Source organism: Tupaia chinensis, unplaced genomic scaffold, assembly GCF_000334495.1.
Source record: "Tupaia chinensis unplaced genomic scaffold, TupChi_1.0 Scaffold000113_1, whole genome shotgun sequence".
NCBI classification, from domain to species: domain Eukaryota; kingdom Metazoa; phylum Chordata; class Mammalia; order Scandentia; family Tupaiidae; genus Tupaia; species Tupaia belangeri.
This window is the reverse complement of record NW_006159577.1, coordinates 4060449-4080897: the sequence shown is the minus strand read 5'-3', so window position 1 is coordinate 4080897 and position 20449 is coordinate 4060449. Positions and strand designations below refer to the sequence as shown.

General features: G+C 41.4%; 3 protein-coding genes across 8 annotated transcripts in view; all 3 read left to right on the top strand.

Annotated features, from left to right (window-relative positions):
• LOC102495118 (homeobox protein HMX2-like) overlaps positions 1 to 208 on the top strand; it is a 16509-nt gene extending 16301 nt beyond the window's left edge. Inside the window, exon 4 of the mRNA XM_006143967.1 lies at positions 126 to 208. Coding sequence (XP_006144029.1) covers positions 126 to 208 — 83 coding nt within the window. The remainder of the gene's footprint in view (positions 1 to 125) is intronic.
• A 40-nt stretch (positions 209 to 248) lies between these two features.
• HMX2 (H6 family homeobox 2) lies at positions 249 to 2536 on the top strand. The gene is given in 3 exon segments (XM_006143922.1): positions 249 to 516; positions 1411 to 1589; positions 1591 to 2536. Coding segments are annotated over 3 exon segments (822 nt in total). The 3' UTR covers positions 1966 to 2536.
• Positions 2537 to 6569: 4033 nt separating this feature from the next.
• BUB3 (BUB3 mitotic checkpoint protein) lies at positions 6570 to 19535 on the top strand. Of its 6 annotated transcripts, none has more exons than XR_001370049.2 (9): positions 6570 to 6680; positions 7097 to 7291; positions 7796 to 7865; positions 10509 to 10660; positions 13168 to 13326; positions 15886 to 16063; positions 16791 to 17007; positions 17990 to 18305; positions 19197 to 19535. XR_001370049.2 is itself a non-coding variant. In XM_006143919.2 (9 exons), the coding sequence occupies exons 3-9, from the start codon at positions 7097 to 7099 to the stop codon at positions 18003 to 18005; spliced, it is 987 nt and encodes a 328-aa protein (XP_006143981.1). In that variant the 5' UTR covers positions 6595 to 6680; positions 6794 to 6843; the 3' UTR covers positions 18006 to 19535. The 6 variants fall into 6 exon arrangements, 5 of the variants coding, with proteins under 5 accessions (XP_014441568.1, XP_006143982.1, XP_006143981.1 ...); XM_006143919.2 differs by adding an exon at positions 6794 to 6843 and having other exon boundaries at positions 6595 to 6680; positions 17990 to 19535; XM_006143921.2 differs by adding an exon at positions 6794 to 6867 and having other exon boundaries at positions 6595 to 6680; positions 17990 to 19535.
• The last annotated feature ends 914 nt before the right edge of the window (positions 19536 to 20449 follow it).

The following is a 20449-nucleotide window of genomic DNA, read 5'->3' as shown; positions in this document are numbered from 1 at the left end:
GGGCGGGCGGGGAAGGGGCATTCACGCCCCGGCTGGGCGGGCGCATCCAGAGCCTAGTGGGCAGGGACTCCCTCGCAGCCGTCCGGTGCCCGCGTGCCCCCCGTGCGGAAGGGACGCCTCTCCAGTCTCTCCGTCCCCTCCCCTTGGTCTACCTCCCCGCCCCTCCCCCCTGCCTGCCTGCACCACTTTCCACCCACATCGTCTCTAAAGGGAGTTCTTGCTTTCCTCCGATTTCTTATGAACCCAGGATGGGCAGCAAGGAAGATGCGGGCAAGGGGTGTCCGGCAACCGGTGTTGTCTCCAGCTTCACCATTCAGTCCATTCTGGGCGGGAGCCCCTCGGAGGCACCGCGGGAGCCCACCAGCTGGCCGGCCAGGAAGCGCAGCCTGTCGGTGTCCTCGGAGGAGGAAGAGCCGGACGACGGCTGGAAGGCGCCAGCCTGCTTCTGCCCAGATCCGCACGGCCCTAAGGAACTGGGCCCCAAGCACCATGCCCCCATTCCTTTTCCTTGCCTGGGTAAGGATCGAACGTCGCCAGTCTGGCAGCGGGCGAGCGCGAGGGGAGGGAAACTGCGCACTCAGCCGAGACTCGAGGTGCTGAGCCCCCTCTGACCAGAGTTGGGGCCGCTGGGGTGCCAGGCGGAAGAGAGGGAATGCGCACGCCAGAGTTGCCTACTTGGTCCTGTGGACGTTCTTGAGGAGGCCAGGGAACAGACACCGCGTGGTTCAGGAGTCGTCGGGAAGTTAGGGATGGAGGGACTACAGAAGGCCAAGGCACCCGGCTGGCGCCATATATAGCTCTACCCTCAAACCCTTTGCACTTGTCCACAAGTTGGGGCTGGGCGGTCTATCTCTGCTGCAATCTCTTTCTGCGTCTTCCCCCCCCCCCCCCCCCCCCCTCTCCCCCCCCACCCCCTCTGTCTCTGTCTCTCTCTCCTCTTCGGAATGATTAGCACTCCACGGTGATTGACAATGGTGCGTTCAGAGATGGTTCCTCTTTACAACATCTGAGGAAGGGGAGCCCCGCGTTAATCCTTAGCGTGATTCCAAACAAACAGCCTGTGAAATGACGCCATCCTATAAATCTGGAGGAACTCTTTCAGCTCAGTTATTAACAAGGCAAAATCACCTTTTACAACGCTGCTAGGATTGCCCCTCCAGACCTCCTCCCCCGGTTGTCACCTGTCCTTTCATAAGGGTGGGAGCACAGAGGTCCCAGCCTCAGAGTAGCTGGGTCCCTCTCCTGTTGCTATTTAAAGGCCAGGGTGCTGGGCTTTGGGAGCCCGCGAGAGGGAGAAGAGGGGGGCTGGTGAGATGGGACCAAGGCTGCCAAACTCCTGGTCCCTGAAAGAGCTGGGAGTCTCTGATGCTCCCCAACTCCATGCCCTAACTGTCTGTTCTTGCTTCTCAGGTACCCCCAAGGGCAGTGGCAGCGCGGGGCTAGCAAGCTCAGAGCGCACGCCTTTCCTCTCTCCTTCGCACCCGGACTTTAAGGAGGAGAAAGAGAGGCTCTTGCCCGCGGGCTCGCCCTCGCCGGGGCCGGAGCGGCCGCGGGACAGCGGCACCGAGCGGCAGGCGGGCGCGGCCTTAGAAGAAGACGCGCACAGTCTTCTCGCGCAGCCAGGTGTACCAGCTGGAGTCCACCTTCGACATGAAACGCTACCTGAGCAGCTCCGAGCGCGCCTGCCTCGCCTCCAGCCTGCAGCTCACCGAGACCCAGGTCAAGACTTGGTTCCAGAACCGCCGCAACAAGTGGAAGCGGCAGCTCTCAGCGGAGCTGGAGGCGGCCAACATGGCGCACGCATCCGCGCAGACTCTGGTGGGCATGCCGCTGGTATTCCGGGACAGCTCGCTGCTACGCGTGCCGGTGCCCCGCTCCCTCGCCTTCCCCGCGCCCCTCTACTATCCCGGCAGCAACCTCTCGGCCTTACCTCTCTACAACCTTTACAACAAGCTCGACTACTGAATCGCCCACCACCCCCCGCGCCGCCTGTCTGCTTCCCAGGACGCACGGGTCTGATTTCAGCTGCCAGCTGAGCCTGGCGGGGGCTGCACCTGCATAGGGCTCCGGAGCAAGGCGGCGAGTTTCCAGAATATTAAGAAATACACCATGTGTATTCGTTATCTTTTATTTATGAACTCTGCCCTTTTTGTTTTGATCGTTTCGGGTATTTATCGGCATTCTTCAAGCCAGATGGCCTGCTTTCTAACCAAACCAATACGCTTTGAAAACCATTTTGGAGGGAGGTGTATTCAGGGTGGTGGTGGGAAAAGGAATTTTGGCTAAATCGGCTTTGGATGATAAGAAAAAAAATCAGAAACACACCACCAAAACCAGGTGCACGCCTCCCGCCATATATACACCCGTGTATATGTACATGAACACACACTCAGCCAAACCAGGCTGTCAGGGGCTTTGGACAATTGTCCAATCGCCTCTTTTCGTTTCCTTCATCCGGAGGATGGGTAGGGGTGAAAAGAGGAGAGTTCAGATCTGTAAATATTTTTAAAGAGAAAAAAAAATAAAACACTTTAAACACCGTAGCTAACTTTGTGGGACTGATTGCCCGGCATGATAACGCTCAGAAGGTTTTCTCGCCTTTCTGTAGAGGGGCTTGCAGGCATCTGTGTCTGCAAAAGTCTGGCTCCTCTTAAGTGGAAGATGAGACTGGGAGTCAGGGGTTAAAGGTCGGGACCTTGATGCCGCCCAGGGGGCAAGTGGTTGGAACTCCTCTTCCCTTTCCCCGGTGCTCATAATCCAGGGGCGGCTTGGGGCGCAACCCGGTGGAATCCAGTTACCCAACTGACACAGAGAAAGACAAAGGCAGAGAATGGGTCTTGCAGCTAAAACGGTCGCTATCCAAGAACCAGCTCTGCCAGGGCCCCAGCAATTTGCTTCCAGCACCGAGATCTCTTAGGGTTGGCAGCAGCAGGGCACAGAACGATGTGGCCCAACCTTGCTACGTGCCTCTTCTCTAGTGTAGCGCAAGCGGAGGCGCTGCCTGTACCGCGTGAAGCGCGCTCTTCGCTCCCCTGGACCCTGGTGAGACCCGCTTGCAGTGGCGAACTTCTCCGCCCGGTGATTCTCTTGGCGCGTCCAGCGCAGAGCAGGAACCAGGGGCTGGAACGCCGCACTTCGGTCCAGCAGGGATTCTAGTCCCAAGAAGGTACCGGAGGCAAAGGTGCTTTCCCACAGTCTTTTATTGTTAATGGTTTTGCATTGTGTTGGCTAAATATAATAATTGGATCGCGGTCCACCCCGCGGGCCGCTTGCTCTGAATGGGTTCGTGGTAGGTAGCAGGGGCTTCCACCGACTTCCGCGTCCCAGCATCTGCCGCTACACAGGGGCTGGGAGGGCGTGTAACTGAGAATAGTCGCGCAAGTGTCAGGCAAATCGCAGACTCTAACGCCGGTTAAATCTCAGCCACCTGTTCCTTGTAAAACATTGGAAAAAGGAAGCAGGAGCTTGGAGACTGATGATTCAGCACTAAGGGGGAAGAGCCAGTCCGTTCTCCTGTCTCCTGACCATGGTTGGGCTGAGCCAGTGCGAAGCAGCTGGGAGTCCTCAGCGCCGAGGCCGGATATCATCCTCTAGAAGGGAAACGCTTTCCTGTGAGAATTGTCTTTTTGGGCCGAGAGGTATCGAAATTATCTGCATTTTATGAAAATTTACAGAATATCTGTACATCACTATGTGACCTGCAGTGTTCTGTATAAAATGCGTGGCTAAGAAGATTTAATTTGAATTGTCTATTTTGAGATCACTTTTTTCATTAGATTTCATAGTAATATATTCCAAGGTAATGGCAGAAGGATGTTACCCAAGAACACATCTGCCAATATTATGTTAGTTCAGTTGCATTTGTCTCATTTTTAACTAAGTTCGTGTCAATAGATATTTATGTACTGAGAGACTACTATGTATTAAATATTGGGTAGTCAGAGAGAAAAGAGTACGCTGGGTTCATTTTCTTCTGATTTATTGTATACACATTTTATTTTAATGAAGTTCTCTTGCTCCAGATCAGCCTCTTTAAATACCTTTTCTCCAATGTTGCTATTTTATTCAAATATATATTGCACGCAGAATCAACCAAATTGTTTCTAAAGAACTGCTTGTAGAGGAATATTCCATCCATACAATTTTTGTCTCCATTTCAGTAGATTGTGGTTTTAAAAGAAATGATAGTTTAACAATATTGGGCTGCTGTTTATTTCTTTACTTATAGAAAGTTGTTTCTTCTAGTCACTGTCAGAATGTAATTCCAGAGTAGTATTGTCCTTAGGATTTCAGAGTCTCTTTTCCACTTTGTCATAATACATATATTTTACTCTTTTTACCAATTTTGAAATTAGCAGTCAGAAATGATCCAACAGTGTAGTTTTTAAGACTTCCTCTGTCTTCTATTATCTACATACATGTTTTTGTATTTGGACTTAAAATGTTCAATTCTCCACTGTTGCCAGATTTCCTATCTCAAGACTATCAATTCATTTGAAAAATCAGCGATATCATCAGCCTCCTTTCAGGTTCTAAACTGGATTTAAAAGATTGACGTTTCTTAAAACTCGAATCGAGTTGGGCTGCAACTGCATGCCCACAGGGACCTGAATCATACACACACTGGATAATGAAATACACTTAGATTTTATTAGTGGATAATTCATGCACAGAATCTCAAAACACTAATAGAATTAAATAAACAACTGAGCGAGGGAGCCAAATAAGTCAGAAGATAAAATTATTTAGCTAAAGTTAGAATGGAAATAAGGCACTGCATTTTTAAATTTGGAAGTTGGTCATTAACTTGCTGAAAGAGAAGAGATAAAGAACTGAGCATAAGGACTGGTGAGGAAGAAAGGGAAGGATCTTTAACAGTAATATCACCAATGCAGTAGGCAGAAGAGTCCTCATCATTCTGTGTTTATTGTGTCAGGAATCATAAAAAAGAAGTGTATCTAACTCAGTGTGTATGAATGCATAAAGAATAGTAACTTTCTCTTATTAACATACCTTAAATGTCTAAGCAGTTCAATAATTTCCTTCCACTTTATACAAAACTACATCATAAAATAAAAAATTTTCTTTACAAAAGACAGTGAGAAGAGGTTATAGCATGGATTAAATTTTAAAATTTCATTGAGATTTTGATGTTCAAGAGTATCTCAGTCACTTCATTCTACTAATTAAGTGTTGTCTTTTACTTTCCTTCCCTCCCTCACTCTCCCTCCCTCACTCTTTCCCTCTTGCTTTCTTTCTTTTGTTCCTGTCTTTCTTTCTGTCTGTCTTCTCTCTCTTCTTTTTAAATTTTGCCAGAGTGTGTATGCACTTGCCAGAGAGAGACAGAGAAAGGGAGAAAATGAAAAAGCCCCACCCCCTCCATGGTGGATGGTCACTGGGCAATCCCTTCTCCTCCATCTCGTTCTTCTTTTGGGATTTTTGGACACACATGCACACGTGCCTGGTATGTTTCTCAAGCTGCCAGCTCTGGGACTCAAACCACAGACTCAGTCATGTGGGATCCAACTGCCCTAACCACCATGCCAAAGTGGCTGACTTCCGTTATTCTTTCATGGAGATGAAAATCATTTCTCATAATGAAGCAACCTTTCTATTCTTGTACTTATGGAGGATTTTAGAAACAGAAAATGGAGCAAATTGGATCTACAGCTTTGGGGAGCTGTAGATTAGAGTAGAAAGAGATATGGTTCTAGCTGTCATTGAAGGAGCCTCCATAAAAATATCTTTAAAATAAGCTGTTTGAGCTTTAACACATTGCAGAGTATTTGTTCCCCAGTCTGTTCGCTCCTCTAGATGCCCAATTCCTTGAGAGTAAGGATTGGTCTGATTAAATGTATATTCTCAGGGCCTCTCACCAGGTCTGGCACATAATAGACAATAAATGTTTGTGGAAAGATGTGATGGAGAGATAAAGCATAATATGAACAAGGATGAACTTTTGTGAAATCAGCAGAACTTCAGACAATATGAAATATGATACCCTAGGTCATAGTGTTGAAATTCCAGGAAAAAGAAAATCAAGGCAAAATAACGTAGTTGATTAGAGCAAATATTTTCTTCGGTTTGCTTCACAGGTTTATGCACGTTCAAAGAAAGGGAAGAATGATTTAGCTTCATAGGAGTGCTGGCCAGGGTGAGATTCCTGTGTCTGTACAGTGAGAGGAGAAGGCTCGACGAGCAAAGCTGGTAAGACCGTGTTTCCCGCCTATTTACTATTCAGAGAACAGGCAGCGGGTGGATCTCTGGGACACTACATCTCCCAGCGTGCTGCACGCCAGCGTGAAAGGGCGGGAACGCAGCCTTGCCGCTATGCTCCTTGGGAGTTGTAGTTTCCACTCGTCCATCTTGAGCGCAAGCGCCACAGCGCGGTGGTAAATGAACCCCACGTGATCGGAAAAGCATCGGTTTCCCTTTGAGCCGGAACAGGATGAGTGGGTTGACCGACGACGGGCAGCTAGACCGACCAATCGGCTTTCTCAACTGAATCGTTGGTATTTGAAAGTAGCCAATGGCAGGCGTAGGTTGGAACTTCCTCTTCCCTCCTTCGCCCAACCAGCGAGTTCGCCCAGTGAACAAGGTGGCGGTGCGGCGGCGGTGAGGAGCGGCGGCGGTGAGGAGCGGCGGCGACTTTGCTTCGGAGCTGAGCCCGAGGTAGTAAGGTGAGGCTGCTTGGCGCGGGAGCGGATTCTCCGGCGACTCCTCAGGCCCGCAACTGGTGGAGCCGTTCGCCGGGGATCCCGCTTCGCTTCTATTGTTTTTCCTTTTATTTGAGGAGCGTCCGGGTGCCGAGTTCTGGGGGAAGCGAGGAGAGAAGAGGCCGGGGTATGGATACTCACGTCTAGACAGGTTGGGAGCTGAGGTTAGGAGTGCGGAGGTGAGGGTCAGTTAGGGCGGCCCTGAAAATGAGGTGGGGGGTAAGTTCGACCGTGGCGGGCGCAGGCTTTGCGCAGGCGCAGAGACTCCTTGCCGCCGACGTCCTCGGCCCCTCCCTCCAGCCCACCCCGGCGGTCAGCCCAGCTCCGTCTATTGATTCCCGGACCCTTTTGGGACTCTTGACTGGGTTCTTGTTCTGCAGATGACTGGTTCTAACGAGTTCAAGCTGAACCAGCCGCCCGAGGATGGCATCTCCTCAGTGAAGTTTAGTCCCAACACCTCCCAGTTTCTGCTGGTCTCTTCCTGGGACACATCCGTGCGGCTCTATGATGTGCCGGCCAACTCCATGCGGCTCAAGTACCAGCACACAGGCGCTGTCCTGGACTGCGCGTTCTACGTAAGTGGCCTCTGCGTTTCCCTTCCTGCGGTCTTAGTATGACAGCCTGTGTTAGCAGCGTCCTTTTCCAGTGTTGGATAAAGACTTCTGGTTATTTGGACAGCTGTATCTTTTCTAGAACACCTGCCTTAAACCAGGTAACGGCTTTGGTGTTGGGGGTATGTATAAACATCGGAAACTTGGTCTCCTCTTTCAAGTTTAGTCTTAAAGAGTCATCTTGTAAACTTTCTACACAGAAGAAAATTGTGTTAGGAATTTGCAACAGGGCTGAGTTGGCATCATTTTTAAATGAAGGTACCTATTTATTCTCAACTGGTGTGCCAAACCCAGTAGCCCTCTCAATTTGTTGATGAAGTAGTTTTCCTAACCAGTAACTTGGTTTTTGTTTTTTTACAGTGAGTAGTTGAGCCCAGTGCATATCATCCTGAATAGTTGACTATAGAAATAGGAATTTTTGAAACAAAAGTTCTTTCAGCTTTAAATGATTTGAAACTTACTTCATAGGATCCAACCCATGCTTGGAGTGGGGGATTAGATCATCAACTGAAAATGCATGATTTGAACACTGATCAAGGTAATATATTTTTTATCAGTATGTTCTTTTGGCTATTGTACTAGGGTTGAAATAGTTATTTGGGAAGAGTTACTTAGTTACCTACTAAGTTGCTTAAATGCTGATAAAAGTGGCTTGAATTTAGAATTTATTTTGTTTAAATGGTAACCAGTAAGTTATTAATCACCAGCATTATTTTTGCATTTTTGCAGTAAAGCCCATTATGATAACCATTTTTAGTGTTTATGTGAACTAACACTTAAGTGACCTTTACCTTGTCCTTAAATATGGACTGGATTCATTATGGTCTATGTTCTGTTAGGATTTTTCAGGCTAGTGCTGATATTTCAGAGTTTTATTTTTCAAAAGTTACAAAAAAGGAAGATAGGTTTTTAAAAATTTAACATTGTAAAATGGCTCATCGTGTTTATATTAATCCTGTTCTTATATTGAATAGTAGCAGAATATGTTTGAATTAGAATAACATTATGCCACATTTTCTTGTAGGTAAGTAATTCAATTTTTGGAGGTTCATAAATGAAATAATTTTTCCAAATTTTTATGGTGACCTTGGGGCAGAATGGAGATTGTTTTGGAATCAAATGCACAGAGCCCTCTGAGTATTTGTTCATGCATACATTAAACATAAATATACTTCAAGGAGATGGCAGGGCACAAAGATGTGACTGAATAGAGGAGATGGACAATGAGAGGATGAGTGAGGGATGGGCCCTTTCTGTCAAAAAATTAAGTACCCAGTCAGATGAGGCTTTTGCATAGTAGATGAGATCTTGTGTAACTTTCAACTGCAGATGCCTACTTTTGTTTGCCAGTATCTTACCATGAGTACTAAGTAGGCTTGCAGATTTAAGTCCTATTTGTTTGAAAACTTAATGAGATAAAACATGAAAGAGGAAACTTAAAGATTTTCTGTTTTATAGACTAAATTAGGCAATTATCTGTTTGGTCTTTGAAGGTCTTTGGCAAACTTCATGAGATAACTTTTGTTTAGATGATTTTTTTTTTAAGAGGTTTTTGCCTTAGGGTACATTTGCTCTCTAGAGAGAGAGACAGACAGAAACAGTAAGAGAAAGAGAGAAATTAGCACCTAAGGGGGATGGCCATGTCTCAGTCCCTTTGTCATTCTCCTCCTGGCATTCTGGGCACACATGCACAAATGTCCATTGTGCACGCACAAGTGTCTGGTATGATTTTGAAGCCCCACGTCTGGGACTCGAACCTTGGTCAGCCCCATGTGGGAGTTTAGCAATGTAACTGCTGTGCCATCTGCTAGTTCCAAATTTTTTTTTTTTTTAAGAATTATTTTACTGAGGGTCTGGCAGGTGGCATGGTGGTTAAGGGCGCTGGACTCCCATGTGGCCATCTGTGGTTCGAGTCCTGGCAGCTTGCTTTCTCACTTTCTTTTTTTCTGTCTCACTCTATTCCTTTCTGGTCAAATCAAAATAAATAAGTAAATAAGTAAAGTTTAGTAAAAAATTCTCTTTTTTTGAAAGAGTGAAAATAAATTAAAATTATATAGATAAAGCTCAATAAACTAATTCTTTAAAATTTTTATTTTACCAGAGAGGGACAGAGTGAGAGAGAAAAAGAGAGAGCAAGTAAGAAAGCAAGCTGCCAGGTCTGGGACTTAAACTGTGGTCGACCACATGGAAGTCAGGTATCCTTACCATGCCACCTGCCGGCCCCCCCAAATAATAAATTTTTAAGGGGCCATCTTGCACAGTGGTAAAACACACTTTGGGAGGCAGTCTAACATGAAAGGTCCTGGTTCAAATTCAGAGACCTTCCTGAATATGCTGGGCATACATGTGTCCATGATTGCAGACTACTGAAGGCTGTGTAGATGATGGTGACACTTTTGGGGGTACACTTGCATGTGCTCTCATTCTCTCCCTCTCTTTGTAGCTCATAGAAAACATAAACTTGAAAAGGAGCCGTATTTTTAAAAAGATAATGTTCCATTTTGAGAATCAAGACCACATATTGTTCATTTCTGTACTCTTAGCAGCTGGCATGAATTCTGAAGTGGTAGACAGTATATTAGTTGAATGAATAAATGAAATAATGTGAAGGTAGAAATTGAAGATCAATTTGTATATTGGAAATTTGACCCACTGTGAAAACCAAGTGGAATAATCATAAGACTTCACTTGCAACTCTCAATCCTATAACCATAAATAAGTTTATTGTAAGTACTGGCTTAATAGTCAAGATAAAGTGTTGACAGAAGACCCAAGTTTTTGACTCATTTGTTCATTCAGGGAGTATTTCTTGAGTAGCTAAGCATGTAACCTGGCACTGAATTTAGGCAGAAGTACAGAGTTAAACAAAGTTCCTGGTAAGAAATCTAGAATCAAGTGAGGAAAATAATAGACATGCCACTACAATTCAAGTCAGCCCCTGCATGTGTTGCTAATGAATTAAACTATGCACTATAAGGTGAACAGAGGGGTGGATAACTTTGTAGTAATGGAGTTGCAGAAGTCTCCGTGGAGATTTTTCTGTTTGCAGACATTTCTATGGAATTGGATGAAGCAGATTCATTACAATTAAATGAATATTTCTTTTAATTGTTCATTTGAGGAATCTTTGCTTAGTAGTGGTAATAAAATTAGATGTTGGTTTTTGTTTTTTCTCCTGTAGAAAATCTTGTTGGAACTCATGATGCTCCTATCAGATGTGTTGAATACTGTCCAGAAGTTAACGTGATGGTTACTGGAAGTTGGGATCAGACAGTTAAATTGTGGGATCCCAGAACTCCTTGTAATGCCGGGACCTTTTCTCAGCCTGAAAAGGTAGGCTCTTTTATAGTTATTGTAGGAATTAAGGACCTTGGGGTGGGTTGATTTGATTTTATGCATGCTTGATTAAAAATGCTGTTGAATTGAGAGGTTAAAAGACCATTTTGGGGCTGCAGATGGTGTGATGGATAAGGGTGCTGGATTCCCCCATGGTAGATCACGGTTTGAATCTTGGACCTGGCAGCTTGCATTCTCACTTCTCTCTTTCTCTCTCTGTCCCTCTCTGGCAAATTTAAATAAATAAATAAAGTTAAATAAAAATGATTTTTAAAAAAACGTTGACAGTTTGTTTTATAAACTAAACTACATAAAAAATAAACTTTGGAATTTGGTCAACGTTTTTCTGTCAACTGTTAACACTTGTACTGGAGAGTGCTCGCTTAATGAATCTGCCTCCATATATCCTCGATCCTTTAAATTTCAGAACTGAAATCATTTAGCAAAGCCTGTTCTAGCGTTTTAAGTTGAATTTGACATACTGAAAGCTGAAAATGGCATGGAACTTAACTCATTTTCATTTGTGACCTGAGTTTTCTTTTGAGTTGACTGTTAAGAGGGTGAAAAGGGTTATCATTTTGAGTTCAGTGAGAAATATGACCTACATTCCCTGTTTTTTATTGTTTGTATATTCATTTTTTAGTGTCAACCTGTAATTTGATGGTTCTTAATGAAGCTTTTTAAAACAAATTTTGTGTATTATTCTAACCTTCTGATCCATATGATGAATGTGTAATTGACCATTTTTGCTGGAACCTCATCAGGTGGTAGTTAATTTTAAAGATTGATTGTTTTAGCAGTTCAAAGGTATCCTTCACGTGAGTCTATCTTCTTAGTGTAAATATACTATTCAGTTCCTGTTAACCATCGTTATATACAGTAGTGCATCCAAAGAGTCATTATTTTTGTCATATCACTGTGGAATCTACTCCTGGCAAGATCTTTTGTTCAGAATAAAATAATTGCATTGTTTCTAGTTTTGATTTATGGTTGCATGTAACATGTTAAGAACTGTGATAAATTGCTGACAGAATATCATATAATGGACAGCCACACTGAATCAAGCTGCTTATTGGTTCAGCAAGGTTCATTATGTCAGTTTTTTTAATACTTTCTTTGATAAATGTATATACCTAGTCAGTAGCATGACAGTGGTTTCACTTGATTTATGATCAGTGGGGATAGAAGGCACTGTTAGAAGCTGTGTGTCACCTGTGCAATAAAAATTTAAGATAAAATTTCTGATGTGATTGTATGATTATAAATAGATCTCTTTTTGTATTCTTGTATCTTTTAAGTTTGGTACTTTGTACATCTAATATACATCATTTTTATGTAAATAATTTGTTTTCCAAATAAACTATGATAAGTCTTAGATTTATCATATTTAAATCTGTTTAAATTATTTTTAGTTTATTTTTTCACTTGGTCACATTAGTTGAATTTTAAGGCCAGCTGATAGAGACTGTTGGGACACTGTATTGTTAAACCTAACTTGGTTCTTGGGCAGTGGTCTATAGTACTAATGATAGTACTAATGATAAGTGGTCTTTCTGCATTTTATATAGCAGTTCTTCAGGTTTGAAAATAGTAGGTTAGATTAAATTAAAGTTGCTTATTGAAAATAATAATTAGCATAGTCATGAATTTCAACATAGGGCCATAAGGTTTTTTTTTGCCACTTTTTTCATGAATTGCTATCTTTGGTCTCTAACATTGCAAAGAAGTCATTAAGTATTGGCTTGCAGGAAATTCTATTTGTGGAAATTTTAATATTGAAGAAAATGGATTGTGAGGGGAAAAAACAGAAATTCAAGGGGATAGTTTTGAAAATTTTCCTTAAAGATGAATTTATATCTTGAATGTTTACTATGTCAGTGCACAAGAATTTGCTTTAATATGCCAGACCACTATCCTTGTCTTTTAATTTTGAGTTTATATGCCACCAAAAGCAGTTAAATAGTTTATTAATGATAGTGTCCTCATTATTCTTGGAAAGGCCTATTAATTCAGTGTAAAAGCTGGAAAAAAATGGAGATTTTTAAAGAGTTGCAAAATCTTCCAAAAGGTCATAGAAAAATAACTTAAGAAAATTATTGTTTACTGAAAGGCTAGACCACTGAAAGGTATCTTGTTATTTTAGGGCCTTCAGCATCTCATTTCTTTTTTTTCTTCTTCTTTCTTTAAACACTTACATTATCTGTAAGTAAAACAGAAAGGCTGGAGACATAATTTAACTTGTTTGAGTAATGAGAAGTCTTCAAAAGTGCCTTTGCAAAATTAATTAGAAGGTACATTTTTATGTGATACTCAATGAAACAAAAAGTATCCAGGGTTTGATATTTTGTGTGAGTTACTTGTTTTGAGTAACAGCAGTATCTAAAATTGGTACCTGGTGTTTGGGAACCTAATCAGCATTTTTAAGGTTTTATGAAAAAACAAATTTCATTTGGTAGCAAAATGCCATTTTAGGTAAGTAGATGATTTTTGATTTCTCTTTAAAGGTGTATACCCTCTCAGTGTCTGGGGACCGGCTGATTGTGGGAACAGCGGGCCGCAGAGTGTTGGTGTGGGACTTAAGGAACATGGGCTACGTGCAGCAGCGCAGGGAGTCCAGCCTGAAATATCAGACTCGCTGCATACGAGCATTTCCAAACAAGCAGGTACTGATATACCCCTCTTTTCTTTGCTGAAATTTGAAAATAATATGATCTTATATAAAATTATCAATCAGCCACCACCTTTAATGCCGCATTAAAAAAAAAAGATTTATTTATTTAGTTCCATTTGTTATTTTTTTTCAAAGTAGTGATTTAGAATTTTCTGATACATTCTCATTTAATATTCTTAAAGAATTATTTATTTATTTATTTATTAAATTTGGCAAGAGAGAGAGGGAAAGTGAGAAATCCTCCTCCCACCCCACCCCCCTGTTATGGCCATGCTGTAGTCCCTTCACCTGTCGGGATTTGGGGCATAAATGCACATGTGCTGGCATGTATCTCAAGCTGCTGGGTCCAGTGCTCCCACTGTGCTGTTGGTCATGTGGGATCCAGCCTCTTTAACTTCTGTACCACCTGCTGACCCATGATTACTACTACTTGATGTACAGGGTGAGTCATCTTTCATCCTCAGCGCTAAATGAGATTAGCTTATTACTGAGCTCCTTTTACCCCCCAGACCTTAAAAGTTCAGAGGGAGCTACTGGTAGCTACAGTAGGGATTTTGCAAGAGGAAAAATCATTAAAAACAGCAGGTATCTTCGGAGCCTTATGGCTCTGCTTTAGTGGTTGTGGAACTTGAAGCAGTTATGTGAGTTACTCTGTTGATCCTTTATCTCAAAAGGTCAGTACCTTAGATGGTGATTACAGTTCTTTCAAGAAATTGTACATTTCCATTGAAAATAAGGAATTGCAGTTATGTGAAACTTAGGAGATTTAAGTATGTGATTAAAAAGGCTTATCTTATAAATATTATTTTAATGTTTTTATAGCTAAAACTTTGTGCAGCAGTATCTCTGGTGTATAATCAAAGTTTAAAAATACGGTTTACTGGGACCAGCAGTTAGCATAATGGCTATGTCGCTGGACTCCCATGTAGTTGACCGCGGTTCGCGTCCCGGACCCGGTGGCTTAAAATTCACGCTGGGCACGTGTGCGTGTGTGCCCAAGATCCTAAGAGGAGAATGGAGGAGAAGGGATTGCGGCATGGCCATTCCCCCTGGGGGATGATTTCTCGCTTTCTGTCTCTCTGTTTGTCTCTGTCTGGTGAGCACATGCGCCCTATAGTGAAAAACATCTCAAAAAAAAAAAAAAATACGGTTTACTGACTTTTTCCTCTCTAAGCAGTTTTTGGTGATAAATATTTTTTTATACTTTGAAGGATTAAAAAAATGAAGGTTATTAATGATAACAGGTTTTATATTTGGCATATATAATCTCTTATTTATTTGAGATTTTTATTTTTGCTATAAGGTTGCATGTGCTCAGTGGAGACACCGAAAGTGAGAAATCACCCCCCCTTCCGGGGAGGGAATGACTATGCTGCAGTCCCTTCTTCTCCATTCTCTTCTTGAGAGGGGCACGCATGCATACTTGCACCCAGCGTGTACTTGAAACCATTGGGTCCAGGCCTTGAACTGTGGTCGACTGTGTGGGAGTCCAGCAACGTAACCATTACTCCATCTGCTGGTCCCTGTCTCTTTTTTGATGTTTTATTATTTCAAGTACAAGTGAAGAAAATTTTGAAATTGTAAATCAGTTTTGAACTTTCTTGTGGCATAACTGACGGGCAGGTGATGTGGTGGTTGAGGGCACTGGTGTCCCACGTGGTCAACCATGGTTCAAGTCCTGGACCTGGTGGCTTGCTTTCTCTCTCTATCGCTCTGTCCCTCTCTGGTCAAATTAAAGTAAATAAATAAAGTTAAATTAAAAAAAATTAAGTTAAAAAAAAGAGAGATGGCATAACTGAGCTGGAAATCATGTTCCAGTTGATTTGGACTTTTTGATGCCTCCAGTGAGGGAAGTGTAGTTTTTACAGTTATTGGAGATGAAAAGGCATAGAACATAGAATATATTTACCCCAGGTAACAAATTTGAATCTCCTTTTGGACAGAACAGCAAATAAAATGGTATTAAAAAACTTAAAAATTCTTGCTCAGGTCTTACAAGATAACTGTTTTATTTATTTTTATTATTTTTTTATTTTGGAGAGATTTTCACTATAGGACGCGTGTGCTCGCCAGACAGACAGAGAGAGATGTAGAGACAGAAAGCGAAAAATCACCCCCCAGGGGGGATGGTCACACCGCAATCCCTTCTCCTTCATTCTCCTCTCGGGATCTTGGGCATGCACGCACACATGCCCAGTGTGAGTTTTAAGCCACTGGGTCCTGGACCGCGGTCGACTATGTGGGAGTCCAGCGACATAGCCATTACACTAACTGCTGGTTCCCTGGTTATTTTTTATTACAATGTGCAGGTCACTGGTACAGTGAAGAAAGCAAATAATAGCCTTGGTTTTTTTTTTCGTAGAACTGGTACTGATGTTAACTTATTAGAATAGTTAATAGATATGTTGTGTAGCCTAAACACTTTGTCAAAACCTAGCCATACTTTCTTTTCATTTCTGAAATCCTTAGTGTGTGTTGGACTTGAGAATTAGTACCTTGATTTTGGAAGCTGGATTTTTACTGTTTTTGTCCTCTGGTTCCCTCTTGGCAGGGTTATGTATTAAGTTCTATTGAAGGCCGAGTTGCAGTTGAGTATTTGGATCCAAGCCCTGAGGTACAGAAGAAGAAGTATGCCTTCAAATGTCACAGACTAAAAGAAAATAATATTGAGCAGATTTACCCAGTCAACGCCATTTCCTTTCACAATATTCACAATACATTTGCCACAGGTAAAGTATGGCATGCCAACTTACATCTAATTAATTTTCATTCTTTTTAAAATTTTCCATAGGGTACTTGTACTTGCTAGAGAAAGAGCGATATAAAGAGATATAGAGAGGGAAAATGAGAAAGTACCCTCTAGGCGTGGCCATGCTGCAATCCCTTCTTTGTTCTCTTCTTGGGATTTTGGGCATACACTTGGGCCTGGTGTGGTTTTTAACTCCTGGGTCCAGAACTCTGATCACTCATTCAGCCCTGTAAGATCCAGCCGCCTTAACCACCATGCCACCAGCTGGCCTTGTCTAATTATTAAGATAGCATAATTCTAAAAACAATCAACACTGTGTTTAGGCAGAATATTTTTAAAAAGAATTACTTAATTTTATTTGTTGTGGTTTTTTTTTTTTGTTTGTTTGTTTTTAATTTGATCAGAGAGAGAGAGAAAGGGAAAGTGAGAAAGTAAGCTGCCAGGCCCAGGACTCAAACCATGGTCGGCCATCTAGGATTCCAGTGCCCTAACCACCATGCAACCTGCCAGCCTTGGGCAGAAGTTTTAAAACAATTGTGCTGGCTTTTTATGGTATTTAAGGAAAAAATCTAGTATATATATAATTTTTTTTTTTTTTAAGGAAAATGTAACTTCTGTGATCCTTAAAAATGAACTGTTTGTTAAAATAATGGTTATTTCCGTATCGGGCTTTAAGAACTGTTTTAACTATTTGAAAATACTTGTAGGTGGTTCTGATGGATTTGTAAATATTTGGGATCCATTTAACAAAAAGCGACTGTGTCAGTTCCATCGATATCCCACCAGCATCGCATCTCTTGCCTTCAGTAATGATGGCACTACACTTGCAATAGCATCATCATATATGTATGAGATGGATGACACTGAACATCCTGAAGATGGTATCTTCATTCGCCAAGTGACAGATGCAGAAACAAAACCCAAGTGAGTACGCTTCACCTGTATTTGAGCCTTTTCTTGCATTCAACCCAGGATTTATTAATTTTTCTAAATTCATGAATAGCATTGTTGATGCCTGCTCGATATTACAGCTGACTGTAGGGTTGGAGTTGATTTTATCTTGTTCTCCCAAGCTTTCAATATCCGTAGGTTGATAGACGTCTGATGGATAAAATTGTGCCTAGTTGTTTTGTAGAGAAGAATGTCAAACTCTCATTCTTCTTGAATAGGCACTATTATTTGAATCTCGGGAGTTATTACTAGCTCATTGCTTCAAAATTAAGTTGAGGAATTTATAATTTATAATTTATTTTAGCAAATTCTGTTTAAGAAATTTAAGACTTTAAATTGCCAAAAATCTTTCTTCTCCTCACAGGTTGTTTTCTTTTAATATTTACACAAAGTAGATGACCTTTAGGTCTTATTGGAAATGCAAAGTAATATGACCTTGCCTGAAATAGCAAATTTCCTTAGTTTTGAAATTTTCATAGATGTTTTTGGTTCTTGATTGTAACTGTTGACTGAGAAGAACCGTTTACAGTTTTTGATAGCAACAGAGCAAAGCTTTTAACTGTTACTGTCACCAGGCTTTAAGAGAAAACTTAAAGTTAGGCGTGTGTTAAACCTTAAAAGAATCTACCCCAAGTATATGTCCTGTTTCCTGACCCTCTCCTCCCAGGCCCTTTCAGGAATTCCTCAATAATATTTTTGGAATTAATGAAATGTTTACAGAATTTATATACTGTTCTGAATGACAGTGGACTTGGTACCCTTGCCTGTTAGAGGAGGCAGTGTTAAATATTCAATGTCCTATGTGCTTTTACACGTGTGACTTTAGAAAAGTCTTAGCATGTGAAGCCTATTGGATAAAGGGCTATGTTCACATTTAATTTGTCACTTTTGTATTTCTTGTCCTGGCCGGCTATTTTGATCTCATCCTGTTCTTTTTTTTCTTTTGAACTTGTAGGTCACCATGTACTTGACAAGATTTCATTTACTTAAGTGCCATGTTGATGATAATAAAACAATTTCTACTCCCCAGTGGTGGATTTATTACTATTAACAAAGAAACCAGGGAAAAATTAATTTTAATATAAGAATCTGAAAATAATGGAAAAGAGGTTTTTATTTTATTTTTTTTTTAAATGGACGCTTTAAGTGCATGAAATGGTTTGATGGTTTGCTGCATTAAAGGTATTTGGACAAACAAAATTGGAGGGCAATAACTACACTTTTAAGCATCAATTTTGACCTCGATTTTTCTTTCCACTGTGGAAATGTTTGTAAGTAAATATAGGAAATAGAAATCTCTCTGCATTCTTTCTGGACCTTAAATGAGAGAGGAAAAGGCTCTTGAGCCATTTGTTTCTTTTGCTGGTTATAGTTGCTAATTCTAAAGCTGCTTCAGACTGCCTCACGAGGAGGTTAATCTACAATTAAACAATATTTCCTCTTGGCTGTCCATTATTTTCTGAAGCAGATGGTTCATCATTTCCTGGGCTGTTAAACAAAGCGAGGTTAAGGTTAGACTCTTGGGAATCAGCTAGTTTTCAATCTTATTAGGGTGCAGAAGGAAAACTAATAAGAAAACCTCCTAACATCATTTTGTGACTGTAAACAATTATTTATTAGCAAACAATTGATCCTAGAAGGGCAAATTGTTTGAGTCAGTAATGAGCTGAGAAAAGACAGAGCATATCTGTGTATTTGGAAAAATAATTGTAACGTAATTGCAGTACATTTAGACAGGCATCTATTTGGACCTGTTTCTATCTCTAAATGAATTTTTGGAAACATTAATGAGGTTTACTTATTTCTCTGACGTTTATATAGTTCTATGTCCATTTCAGTTGCCCAGCCGTTGGTGATTAAGGTTAAAAAGAAAAGAGTTACAGTGAGAATCAGATTCACTTCATTGTAAGGCTCTAAAGCAGAACACAAACTTGGCCTATTCTAGGTAGTTCCAAGTAGTATTTTTGTTGTCAAACTTTATGTTTAATTTCTATTATTTGCAAATATGTGTTTCTGCATATAACTTTTTTGAAAATTTGTTTTATCCATGATGTGTATTTAGAAAATTTCTTTGATACAGAGAAGGGCCTTATTTTTAAATATTTCAGTGAAAACAGTGTAAGTCTGAACCCATCTTTTGAAATGTATTTTCTTCATTGCAGGTCCATCTAATCATCTTGTGAAAGTCATTTCTCTATGGAAAGCTTTGTTTGCTTCCTACAAATACAGGCTTATCCCCTAAGGGATGTTATAATCATTGTAGACATGTTACTGAGTATGTGGATTTCTCTGTTTTGTTTTAAAAAGAACTTGTTTGTGTACTCTTTACTATTTTGCTTAGGATGCTGAGTTTTTGTCTCCTTGTGTAGTAGTCTGACGAATCCCCACCCTCTTTTAAAGCAGGCCCAGTGGCTGTTTGTGAGCAGTTTGAGTTCTTTTGAAATGTAATCTAAACCTGTTATTTTTGTGCCATCTAATAAATGAGAGATTCAGAACTCTTAGATGTTGGATGTTTTAAAATGTTGGTAATTAATGTAATTTACTACTTAAAAAGGCTCCTCCTCTAAAGCAAAACTCTTTTCATCAAGGGCATGTTGGATATGACTTTTTATCTCTTAAGTTCACTCTGCTTTGTTTAATTATGTCCATCTACTCTGATGTATGTTGGGTATTCAGTCCTGGGTAAAGTGATCTGTTGGAGTTCAGCCATTTCCCTCCTGTCCCTTTAGCGGATCAGCAAGGCTCTTGAGCTTCACTCAGGATGGGCACAGAATGAATGGCAGCCTGTGGGCACCCTTTGGCACAGAGCTCTCCTAGTAGTGCCAGTACAGGAGAGCTCATATGGTTTATACATCCCTGTGGTCATGAAATCCTCATCCATGCACACAGCCAACTGACAGACCCTTCTGAACTTAACCACTAAATGCTAAATCAAAGTGAAGCACTTGGAATGGCAAATAATGTAGCCAGGGACTGACTGATGGTATTGGTTATTTTTGTGTGATGATATACTTTAAAAAGTTATAACTGGAGGGCAGGGTGGCAGGTGGCGTGGTGGTTAAGCGCTCTGGACTCCCACATGGAAGACCACAGTTTGAATCCTGGACCCAGCCACTTGCTTTCTCACTTTTCTTTCTCTCGCTCTGTCTCTCTCTGGTCAAATTAAGATAAAGTTCAGTAAAATAATTCTTTAATAAAAGTCATAACTGGGTCCACCAAGTAGCATGGTGGTTAGGGCACTGGACTCCTACATGGTCAAAAGTGGTTCAAGTCCCAGACCTGGCACCTTGCTTGCCTACTTTCCTATTCTCTGGTCAAATTAAAAAAAAAAAAAAAGATGAATAAAATTAAATCTTTTTTTTTTTTTAAGAATGAATTTATTTATTATGATTATTATTTTTCACATGAGTTTTGC